Source organism: Hyla sarda, chromosome 5 (assembly GCF_029499605.1).
Source record: "Hyla sarda isolate aHylSar1 chromosome 5, aHylSar1.hap1, whole genome shotgun sequence".
NCBI classification, from domain to species: Eukaryota; Metazoa; Chordata; class Amphibia; order Anura; family Hylidae; genus Hyla; species Hyla sarda.
The window spans coordinates 366,855,855-366,867,992 of record NC_079193.1 but is presented as its reverse complement, the minus strand read 5'-3'; the positions used below and the strand labels follow the sequence as shown (position 1 = coordinate 366,867,992).

At 40.9% G+C, this 12,138-nt stretch overlaps 1 protein-coding gene across 2 annotated transcripts in view; it reads left to right on the top strand.

The window, feature by feature from the left end:
* The window catches only part of ST3GAL1 (ST3 beta-galactoside alpha-2,3-sialyltransferase 1), a 208,670-nt gene extending 197,780 nt beyond the window's left edge, over positions 1–10,890 (top strand). For both annotated transcript variants that reach the window (XM_056522799.1, XM_056522800.1), the window contains 3 exons: positions 4,178–4,223; positions 5,846–5,965; positions 8,251–10,890. In XM_056522799.1, the coding sequence (XP_056378774.1) occupies positions 4,178–4,223; positions 5,846–5,965; positions 8,251–8,424 (340 nt within the window). In that variant the 3' untranslated portion in view covers positions 8,425–10,890. The remainder of the gene's footprint in view (positions 1–4,177; positions 4,224–5,845; positions 5,966–8,250) is intronic.
* The last annotated feature ends 1,248 nt before the right edge of the window (positions 10,891–12,138 follow it).

Sequence of the window (12,138 nt, the reverse complement as noted above, 5' to 3'; positions counted from 1 at the left end):
TGACTTCACGGCCATGCCCCCTCAATGCAAGTTTATGGGGGGGGGCGTCCCCTCCCATAAACTTGCATTGAGGGGGTGTGGTCGTGATGTCATGAGCCTCCGGCGCTGCGCCCGACACTCTAAACGAACGCCGCGTGCAGCAGGGAGATCGCGGGGGTCCCCAGCGGTCGGACCCCCCACGATCAGACATCTTATCCCCTATCCTTTGGTTAGGATGTCTAGGGGAGAGTACCCCTTTAATGGGGTACTCCGCACCCCTAGACATCTTATCCCCTATCCAAAGGATAGGGGATAAGATGTCAGATCGCCGGGGTCCCGCTGCTGGGGGCCCCCGGGATCTTGGCTGCTGCACCCACCTGTACGGCTTCCACCTCACATCGGTAACGCTGGAGGCTTCGGAGACCGTCCACAATGGCGGACGAGCATGACATCATGACTCCTCCCCGTGTGACGCCACGCCCCGCCCCCTCAATGCAAGTCTATGGGAGGTCTGTCACACGGGGCGGAGTCGTGACGTCACGCTCGTTCGCCATTGTGGATGGTCTCCGAAGCCTCCAGCGTTACCGGTGTGAGGTGGAAGCCGTACAGGTGGGTGCAGCAGCCAAGATCCCGGGGGCCCCCAGCAGCGGGACCCCGGCGATCTGACATCTTATACCCTGTCCTTTGGATAGGGGATAAGATGTCTAGCGGTGCGGAGTACCCCTTTAAGGTTACTTGTGACCCTCATGACCCACTCTTTGGCTGATCCAGATTGTTCCTCCTTATACAGTCTGACTGAACTATGAGCACAGGAACTCCAAGTATATAGATGACACAACCCAAGACCATCAAGGTGGGACTGAAGCTATGACCACCCTATGGCCACCCAAGAATGGGTTGAAATCCAACCTGTTCAATCCCTGTTTTTCTCAGACACCATTTACTATAGATATAGAGATCCAATAGAGGTTGTCAGGATCCACCATAAAGAAATTTCCTGCACATTCACACCCATTATTTGTACTTGATGCATTAGGTTATGGTGAAATACTAAGAAAGACTCCAAGATTTGTCAAATTATCAAACTTTATTGAACATCTAGTAAAAAACACATCACTGGCAGAGCCGACGCGTTTCAGACAGTCAACTGTCCTTACAGGGGTACGCCGGTGGAAAACAATTTATTTTAAATGAACAGGTGCCAATAAGTTAAACAGATTTGTATTGACTGATAGAATGACTTCTATTTAAAAATCTTAATCCTTCCAGTATTTATCAGCTGCTGTATATTACAGAGAAAGTTCTTTTCTTTTTGAATTTCTTTTCTGCCTGACCACAGTGCTCTCTGCTGACACCTGTCCAGAGCAGATGCAAATCCCCATAGCAAACCTCTCCTGCTCTGGACAGTTCCTGACATGGACAGAGGTGTCAGCAGAGAGTACTGTGGTAAGACTGGAAAGAAATTCAAAAAAGAAAAGAACTTTCTCTGTAGTAAACAGCTGATAAGTACTGGAAGGATTAAGATCTTTTAATAGAAATAATTTACAAATCTGTTTAACTTTCTGGCACCAGTTGATTTAAAATAAATTTCCACCGGAGTGCCCCTTTAATCCTGGCTGGATAAAAGTTTACCAAAAGGGACAAGTGCAATGGGCAACCACATATAAGAGCATACGTGTTCCTTTGGTCTGTGCGGCTGAATGTGTCAAAGCAGGGCAAATCCCTCAACATCTTAAAGGGGTACTCCACTGCCCCAAAGTTCGGAGCATTTTGTTCCGAACGCTGGGTGCGGGCTTCTGTGGTTGTTATGTCACGGCCACACCCATGGTGATGTCATACCACGCCCCCTCAATGCAAGTCTATGGGAGGGGGCGTGACAGTTGCCACGCCCCCTCCCATAGACTTGCATTGAGGGGCGTGGCGTGATGTCGCGAGGGGCGTGGTCATGATATCACGACGCCTGTGCCCCGTGTTTGGAACAAAATGTTCCAAACGCTGAGGCAGTGGAGTACCCCTTTAAGGCTACAACAAGATCTTCCTGCTACATACGTGGCCATGAAAATGCGGGAATGTGACCACTGAAGTAGCGCACTGTTTGGAAAACACTGCGTAACCTACATTGTCCCTACAGTACAAATGAATGGCTATGCCGCAACAAGTTATACTGCACTTGTCGTTTCGATGTGTCACGTGACTAAAGTTCTGTATCGTTGGCCAACTAAGATATTATGTGAACCACATAATCGTCCAACAATGTCTGTCATGTGCGTAAATGTGCATATTTACAGAATTGTCTAAATGTTCAACCAATGACTTTCTATTTCTTAGAGGGGTTATCCAGGAAAAAAAAAATATATATATCAACTGGCTCCAGAAAATTAAAAAGATTTGTAAATTACTTCTATTCAAAAATCTTAATTCTTCCAGTACTTATCAGCTACTGAAGTTGAGTTGTTCTTTTCTGTCTGACAACAGTACTCTCTGCTGACACCTCACTCTGTCTCGGGAACTGCACAGACTAGGAGAGGTTTGCTATGGGGATTTGATTCTACTCTGGACAGTTCCCGAGACAGGTGTCATCAGAGAACAACTCAACTTCAGCAGCTCATAAGTACTGAAAGGATTAAGATTTTTTAATAGAAGTCATTTACAAATCTGTTTAACTTTCTGGAGCCAGTTGAGATATATATATATATATATATATATATATATATATATATATATATAAAGCTTTTTCCTGGATAACCCCTTTAAGATTGTATATAGGCAGGCCAAAAATTATATGACCCATCGGTAGGGTCCCACCGAGTTATAGCCTATGTTATAGCGCCATGATGTATATATTTTTCTCTCTCTGCCGATTTGTTGTTTTTTAAAATTTATTTTTATTTATTTATTTTGGAAATTTTCAAATAATATAATTTATTTTTTATTTTTATTGTTTTTTTTTTTTTTTTGTTGATTTTTTATTTTATTATTATAATATTTTTTATTTTTATACATTCTGACTATTCTTGTCCTAAATACTGTATGCAATAGAAAAGGTTACCATTGTGTATATCACCTCTGTCAAATGGGTACAGTACTCTGCTGGCCCAGTGTTCTGAACGCTTTGAGCGGGCGGTGGGGGTCGTGTTGTCACGGCCTCGCCCTTCGTGATGTCACGCCATGCCCCCTCAATGCAAGTCTTTGGTCTTTGGTGTGACGTCACAAGGGCGTGGCCGTGACATCACAACCACCGCCCGCACCCAGATAGTGAGGGTTCCAGCAGCGGGACCCGCGTGATCCGACATCCTATCCCCCTATCCTTTGGATACGGGATAAGATGTCTAGGGGCGGAGTACCCCTTTAAACCCTAGTGCAGTGTTTCCCAACCAGGGTGCCTCCAGCTGTTGCAAAACAACAACTCCCACCATGCCCGGACATACCCTGGTTGGGAAACGCTGCCCTAGTGCAGTGTTCCCTAACCTGTGGCAAAACTACAACTTCCATCATGGACCAGGCCAGCCACAGGGATGAGAGTTGTAGTCACTGATCACTGATCTACGGTCACCTACATACAGGATTATATAAACATGTTGCACTTTTATCTGTTTACCAGTAGTGATGAGCAGCAGGGGCCTTATTCGAATTTGCATAAAAAATAGCATGTGAAAAAAAACACGAAAATTTGCATGGGAAATTAGCATAACATTTGCATAAAAAATTTGCATGGGAAAAAAACAAAAAAAAGAATATTCACCCTTACGAATATATAGCACTATATTATTTCGCAAATTGCCAATATTTGCGATAAAAATTCGCATTACGAATATTCGTGCTCAACACTATTTACCAGTCTCTCCTGCAATTCCTTACCTGTCCAGCAGAGATCAGTGTTCCTTTGTCGTTTTAGGTTTCCCCACCAGGGGGCAGCATAGTCGTTCTTTATGAATGTGAGTTGTTGCCCTGGCCTTTCCAGACAGCTGATTGGAATATCCTTGACTAATGATACGTAACATCTGTATTGCTGAATAAGGCAAAAAGACTCTTCAGGAGTCTGGAAAAGTTTGGTGATAACCGCTATTGAAGCGGTAACAGCAGCTATATCGGCTCTCCCAGTTTTCCCAGGGACAGATTATGAGGTTGCACAGAATTTTCAGGTGTATATGTACTGTTACCTCTGAATTCTAATATTCCTTTTCCTTTCCCTTTCCAGCACATATGCTCCAGTACCGCGCAAGATCAAAGTCACCAAAGATAAGGTGAGTGATATATGGAATTTTATTTACACCGATCCCCGAAATGTATTTATTGACCCATAAATTATCAAGAACCTTTGTTATTATGTATAACAAACCTAACAGGGCAGATTTACTAATACAGTGTAAAACTTAGACTAGACAGTCTAAGGAGGCTCCAGGTATATCATAGTCTAGTCTTTAGCCTGTCTAGGGTTAATTTAGACCACCCACTAGGTGGCATACTTTCAGGCCTTATCTGCAGAGGACGACCCTTTTAGTACTCACACTCACAGACTTTATGTCTGTATAGCAGTGTTTCCCAACCAGGGTGCCTCCAGCTGTTGCAAAACTACAACTCCCAGCATGCCCGGACAGCCGTTGGAGGCACCCTGGTTGGTAAACGCCGTCCTACAGGCACTAAGTCTGTGAGTGTGAGTACTGAAAGGGTCGTCCGCTGCAGATAAGGCCTGAAAGTACGCCACCTAGTGGGTGGTCTAAATTAACCCTAGACAGGCTAAAGACTAGACTGTGATATACGTGATTTGGGCCTGAAATAGGGAAGTCCCGATACCATTTTTATTTTTTTTTTAAACCAAGTATGAGTACCGATACTTTTTTTTTTATGTACTCGCCGATACCAATTACCGATACTTTTTTTCAATGTCATGTGACAGGGGGTTTTTTTTATTTCATTTTTTTATTTCTTTTTTTTTTTTTTTTATGAGAGAAAAGGCTTTTTTATATCAAATATATATATACAGAATATATTATATATATATATAATATAAAATATGTGTATATATATATATATATATATATATAAAATATGTATGTATATATATATATATATGTATAAAATAAATATATACACACACACATATATACAGATATTTATTTATTTTTTATTCATTTTTTTATTTAAACTTTTTGAAAAGGTGGGTGATTAAAATTTTTATTAGGGAAGGGGTTAATTCACATTTATAATTAATATTTATTACACATTTTTTCACTATTTTTTAGTCCCCCTAGGGGACTGCATAGATTGCAGACACTGATGCTCTGCCATAGCATAGCGTTGATCAGTGTTATCGGCGCTCCTTTTCTACTGCCTGTCATGGCTGGCTGCAGTAAAGGAGTGACGATTAGATGGGACGGAGCATGGTAAGGGACCTCCGGCAGTCCTCTCAGCTGATTGGGACACCGCGATAATCCCGAGCAGCATCCCTTAGCTAACCTGCAAAAAATCTCAGGACTTTTAGATGCGGCGATCAACTTTGATCGTGCCATCTGAAAGGTTAATGTGGGTCCCGGCTGTGACACATGCTCAGCTGCTGAGCTCGGGAGGGTGTAAATGTATGCCCTGCATCCCCTAGGAGTTGATCTGCATGGAGAGTGCAGGCGGCTTACCGCACCTCCGTGATATGCAGGAGTCCTGCTAGAAGGTATCGGATTGCAGGAGCTGATCAATCCCGCCCCGCAAAGTCCCTGAGATCAGGGCTAGAGGATATGCACCCAAACATGCGTACTTTGAGACTGACTTTTGATTTTCAAAAAGTTTTCTAGTTGGTGTTTTTTTATTTTTATTATAACTAACAATTTAAAAATTCAAGGATCAGGATTATTTAGAATGTTTTTTTTTACAGATTCTTGTCTACCACCCAGACTTCATGAAATACATTTACGACAGATGGTTATTCCACCATGGGCGGTACCCGTCTACCGGAATGCTGAGTGTTATATTTGCCCTTCACGTCTGTGATCAGGTAGGAGTCATATACTGGCATATGAGGTGTAACCGAAATATCGCTAGAATATGTCATCTCTGCGTGAGCGGTAGGGATTGGCTCCTCTTGGAGATCCACCGGTTCATGTTTAAAGGAAAAAGTTATGGGGCGTGTGCCCTGGGGCATCCACCACTTTGGGTACCTAGGACACCTCTACCCCCCCCCCCCCCCACCCTTCCTATTTCTCTCTAATACCACCTATAGGCTTTAATGTTGATGGACTCTTTGAAATTGTGGATCATAGGGGTCAGGATCTAAGAGGTAGAGTGAGTGTTCATAGGTCTTTCCCAACCCTACTCTGGACTTGTAAATATGTATGGCAGGGGAGTTACTTATTAGAGACATCATTTTTGAGAACATGGCCTCATTAGTAGTTAAAGGGGTACTCCGCTTCTAGACATCTGATCTGGTCCCTGCCACCCCCCATCAATTAAAGTCTATGAGGAGGGGAGCATGATGGACGCCACGCCTCCTCCTATACACTTGTATTGAGGGGGCAAGGCACGAGGGCGTGGCTGTGACATCACGACCCCTGCCCCCCTCTCCAAGCGGTCGGAACAAAATGTTTCAAATGCTGGGGCAGCGAAGTACCCCTTTAAGAGGAGAACTCTGGCGTGGAGGGTGTTTTCTTTTCTGTTTATGGCCATTGTGTGGAATATATAAAAAATAACCATATACTTACCTCCAGCGCTCGTGCAGTGCCTCCGGTGTCCTGCTCTGGACCACCACAGTGATCGTCTTCCTGAAGCTGCAGCGTGACTGTCGTCTACGAAGCGTTCAGGCCCAGCGTGTCTTACTGCAGCTTAGTGAATCACGGTCTGATGTGGGACATTGCTGCGATTTACTGAGCTACAGTACGGCACATTGGGCTGAGTGATTCCATAGAAGACACCTACAGCTTCAGGAAGACGATCGCTGTGGGGACCGGAGAAGGACACTGGAGCACCGTGGGATTGCTGAAGGCAAGTAGAGGTTTATTTTTTTTATATCCCACACAATAGCCATAATTAAAAAAGAAAACAAACCCCCACCAGATTTCTTCTTTTTAAAGGAGTTTTCCAGAGCATTTTCTTAATGATGTCTTCTTCTCAGGATAGGCCAATAATATCTGATCGGTGGGGTCAGATACCCGTCATCCCCCGACACAGCACCAGCATACAGTTATAGAGGTTATCCAGGAAAAAACATTATATCAACTGGCTCCAGAAAGTTAAACAGATTTGTAAATTACTTCTATTAAAAAATCTTAATCCCTTCAGTACTTATGAGCTGCTGAAGTTGAGTTTGTCTTTTCTGTCTAAGTGCTCTCTGATGACACCTATCTCAGGAACTGTCCAGATTAGAAACAAATCCCCATAGCAAACCTCTTCTACTCTGTGCAGTTCCCGAGACAAGCAGAGATGTCAGCAGAGAGCACTGTTGCCAGACAGAAAAGAACAACTCAACTTCAGCAGCTGATAATTATTGGAAGGATTAAGATTTTTTAATAGAAGTAATTTACAAATCTGTTTAACTTTCTAGAGCCAGTTGATATAAAAAATAAAACGTTTTTTCCTGGAATACCCCTTTAACAGAAGCGGAAGCAGATAGCTCTGCATAGTGTAGTGGCCATGCTGGGTTACTGCAGCCATTGAAGTGAATGGGAGCTGTGCAGCAGTAACCCAACTGGTTCTGGGCCTATTCATTGTGTGTATGCCGAACTGTTTATTGGCAGCAGTGAGGTGTAACTAGTCCTGAGGATAGGCCACTGATTGTAAAGTTCCCAGAAAACTCCTTTAAGTGCCTTAAGTGAGCTTTTTTCAAATTTTGCATTTCACTATTACACTTAAAGGGGTACTTTGGTGGAAAACATTTATTTATTTATTTTTTAAATCAACAGAAAGTTAAACAGATTTGTAAATTACTTCTATATAAAAAATCTTTATCCTTCCAATACTTATCAGCTGCTGTATGCTCCAGAGGAAGTTGTGTAGTTCTTTCTAGTCTGACCACAGTGCTCTCTGCTGACACCTCTGTCCATGTCAGGAATTGTCCAGAGCAGGAGAGGTTTGCTATGGGGATTTTCTCCTGCTCTGGACAGTTCCTGACATGGACAGAGGTGTCGGCAGAGAGCAATGTACTAAGAAAAGAAATTCAAAAAGAAAATAACTTTTAAGTAAATTTTTTTCCCACCGGAGTACCCCTTTAAAACCCAAAAGTACATAAAAATTTATTTTTTGTGATTTTTGTTTTTGAAATTTTTCTTAATAATCGGTCTATTACAGGTGGATTTATACGGTTTTGGGGCCGACAGCAAAGGAAATTGGCATCATTATTGGGAGAACAACCCATCGGCTGGAGCGTTCAGGCAAACGGGCGTCCATGACGGGGACTTTGAAGCCGAAATTATAGGAAACCTTACTTCTATCAACAAAATCAAAGTTTTCCGAGGCAGATGACCCAGCTGAAGGCAATATCTGGAGGATCAACCTGTCCCTATATATGGTGTTCTTGAAGACAATGGTGACTTTTTTGAAGATTTTTGTGCAATGAGTTTAAATTGAAAAGTATTCACTATGGAGGAAAAAAAACTATGGGCCAATGGAGAGGGGCCAACTTGATGGTTGAGATTGTTCTTGGAGCTTATTCCGAAAGCATTGGATTTTTGTTATGGCTTTACCGATGATATCGATGAATGGAGCTAAATTCTGGTCAAAAGAGTCCAAGGACACCATTCTTCTTCTGAAGGCCTAATAGATAGGATCCATTGGGAATCTTTGTTTTTCCTCTACTTCATGTTCTATCTAGATGGAGAGAATGTTCTTCAGATTTGAAAGCATTCAGAATTTTTTTGCGAATATCCTGGGACCTAGAGGACCATCCGGATGCAATGTGTGTTGTACGTCCAAGACCAGGACCAACTGGACCTTCTCATCTTTGACTTTTTTGAGTCGACACCTGAAATTTGACTTTTGTGCTCTGTGAGTTGAGGGCACGACTTGACCCCCATGTCGTCAAGTTTGTACTTTTTTTGTACATTTATTTTATACAATTGATACAATTCACGTTTGATAATCTCTTTTCATATCAAATCCGACAAAAAAAATGACAAAAATGTTCATCACAAATAAGCTGTTTTGGAAACAATCACGTTTTTTACAATTTCAAATTGCTGTGTTTTTAGTTTGTTTGTTTTTTAACCATGGAGGAAATGTGGCAAAAAGTGGTACTTTTGCTTTAAGTTTTTTTGTTATTACCTCAACGTAAGTGTTATTTATTGCTCACAGTCACAGATACCACTGGGGTGTTTTTATGTTTTTTTTCCGGAAAGCGATGGACAGGACGGATGCTTATAATTTAGTACATGAATATAGGCCAAGTATAGGTTGTAAGCTCTCCTCCTGCCCCATGTAGGACACGACTTTCCGTTGCTTTAAGTTATTGTTGTATGGCTTTTGAAACCTTTTTTTTTTATTTTTATTTTTTTAGGTTTTCCTTTAAATACATTTTTTTTATTTTAATTGAAGAAAATTACGTTTTGGTCTTTTTGGTAACTGGGAACCGACCATTGCATAGAGATATTTAAATAGGAATTAAATAAAGAAAGAAAATAAAGACACGTATTGTTCACAGGAAAATAGTAGACCCATTTTTATACTCTTTGTTTTTTTTTTTTTTTTTTTTTTATATACACAGTAAATGCCCCATATACATTAGAAAACAAATGTGACCGAACCTACTGAATTTGGAGGAAGTGGCTGACTGTATTCCTTCCTTTAAAAAAAAAAAAGAATAAACATATATGTATATTGCTGGGGTTGGGGGAAAATAGAAAAATAAAACCTATACTTACCTAGTCCTGATCCCTTCATGGTCCCCCACAGCTCCCATTCACCTCTGTCAGGTCACCTGATCTTCTGTCTTCTTTGTGCTTCCAAGACAAGGGCTGGGTACAGGACCTGGCTGTTCAGCCAATCACTGGCTAAAACTGGACACCACTGAGGCCAATGATTGGCTGGGCCAGCAGGTCCTCCTCTGTGTGCTCATCTCAGAAGCTGGAAAAAGAGACAATTGGGGACCAGACAGAGGCGAATGGGAGCTGCGGTGGAAGAGGACTAGGTAAGTATGTTTTTTTTTATTTTATATTTTTTCCGGGGGGTTGTGTTTTTTTCTCTTTTCTCCCCACAGAGGCACCATATTATTTATTTTAATTTGTAATTTTAATTTTTTTTTAAGCTTGGATAAGCCCTACATCTTGCTACGTGTTGATCCTATTGTTGAGCCCCACACAGAAAGTGCATTCATTCAGGAAATGGACCACAATTAGGCTACATTTAGTCCATTTAAGTCAGTGGGACAGCCAGCATGCCTTTTAATAGGACACCAAGATGTAGCCCAAGATAGGACTTTAATTGTAATGTGAAGGCAGCTTAATGTGTAAGCGAGCTTCCTGGCTCTCCCCTGATGAACTTGGTGGGAAAGATGCGTCGGGAATGTTGGAATTCAGCAGCTTTGATTATTTTGTTCTTGGAGAGATAAGCAGCCAGCAGCAGCTGACAACAGCTTACGCACCTCTCTATACAAAATACCTGAGCCGAACATTCATGTATGGAGGTGTCAGGAATGATATATGGGTACCTAGAGGCTCAGTGCTTAGCATTATTACCTTGCAGTGTTGGGGCTCTGGGTTCAAATCTGGGTTCTCCCTGTGTTCTTGTGGGTTTTGTTCCCACACTCCAAAACTATACCAATTGCCTGAGATAGGAAAATTAGATTGTGATCCCCAATGGGGACAGGGACATGTTAATAGCAAAAATCGGTGAAATTTGTTAAAAGCCGAAAACTGGGTTAAAATTAAACAAAACAAAAAAATCTTGTGCAAATTGGGATTAGTTATCTATAGTCCAGTGGTCGCCAAACTGCGGACCTCCAGTTGTTGCAAAACTACAACTCCCAGCATGCCCGGACAGCCATTGGCTGTCCGGGCATATTGGGAATTGTAGTTTTGCAACAATTGGAGGTCCACAGTTTGGCAACCACTGGACTATAGTTAAATAAGTTCCATCACGAGAGAGGAGCCTGTGTACCAAATATTTATGTAGAAGAATTGGAAAAAATAATTAATTAATTAATTAATATATAAATAAAATAGATAAAAAAATATATAAAAAATTTTTTTTTTTATTATTGGCCCCCTCTTTTTACCTAATTAGTATTAGATAAAGTCAAGTGAAGCTTTACAGCCAGTCACCATGTGGGTCTGGAATAAGAGGTGTGTACTAGGTATTCCCAAATTGCTCGACCAGGATCATTTGGTTGTAGAACTGTTATCAGTTTTGTCATATCCAAGGAGAAAATTTGATAAATATGGTGTCTTTAGGTCACGTGCAGTATTTTATGTAACAGGAAGGGCTACTTTGTACGTTTAGCTTTTTGTGTCTGCAATTTGTAACCTGACCCTGATTTATGAGGTGCTATTGCTTTTCCTGTTGCCCAAAAGTAGCTAAAATTGCAGTAAAAAAAGTTTGTAAAAAAAAAAAAAAATAAATAAAAGGTTTAAAAAAACTGCCCAAATTCAAAAAAGTTTTTTAAAAATCAGATTTTTTTTAGATGTTTTTTGTCCAAAATTGCCTTTTTTGAGGCTCGTAATAATCCTCTTAAATCAGTGTGACTGTAAAAATACAGCTAAAAATAAGGGTAAAAAATGTAAGAAGAAGGTTCAAAAAAGTCATTATTTATTTTATGTGCCAAAAAAATGTATTACGGCATGCCTTATGGCACATACTCTTGGAAATAGACATTTTTGAGTGGGGCTATAGCTTTTCCTGTTGCCCAAAAATAGTTAAAAATACAGTCAAAAAAGTAGTAAAAGAAAAAATGCATAAATTCAAAAAAAGTTTAGAAAATTTGACTTTTTTTACATTTGCTTTTTTTTGTCGAAAGATGGTCACTTTTTGAGGCTCGCAATAATCCTCAAAAATCAGTCTGACTGTAAAATACAGACAAAAAAGGGTTAAAATGAAGTTCAAAAAATTCTAAAAGAAGGTTAAAAAAAAGTCAGAATTTTTAAAACTTTTTTATTTTTTATTTAATTTTTAAAAGCCTGAAAAATAGCCATCTGGTGAGGCTCATAATAAGCCTCAAAAATCAGTGTGACTGTAAACAGTCAAAAA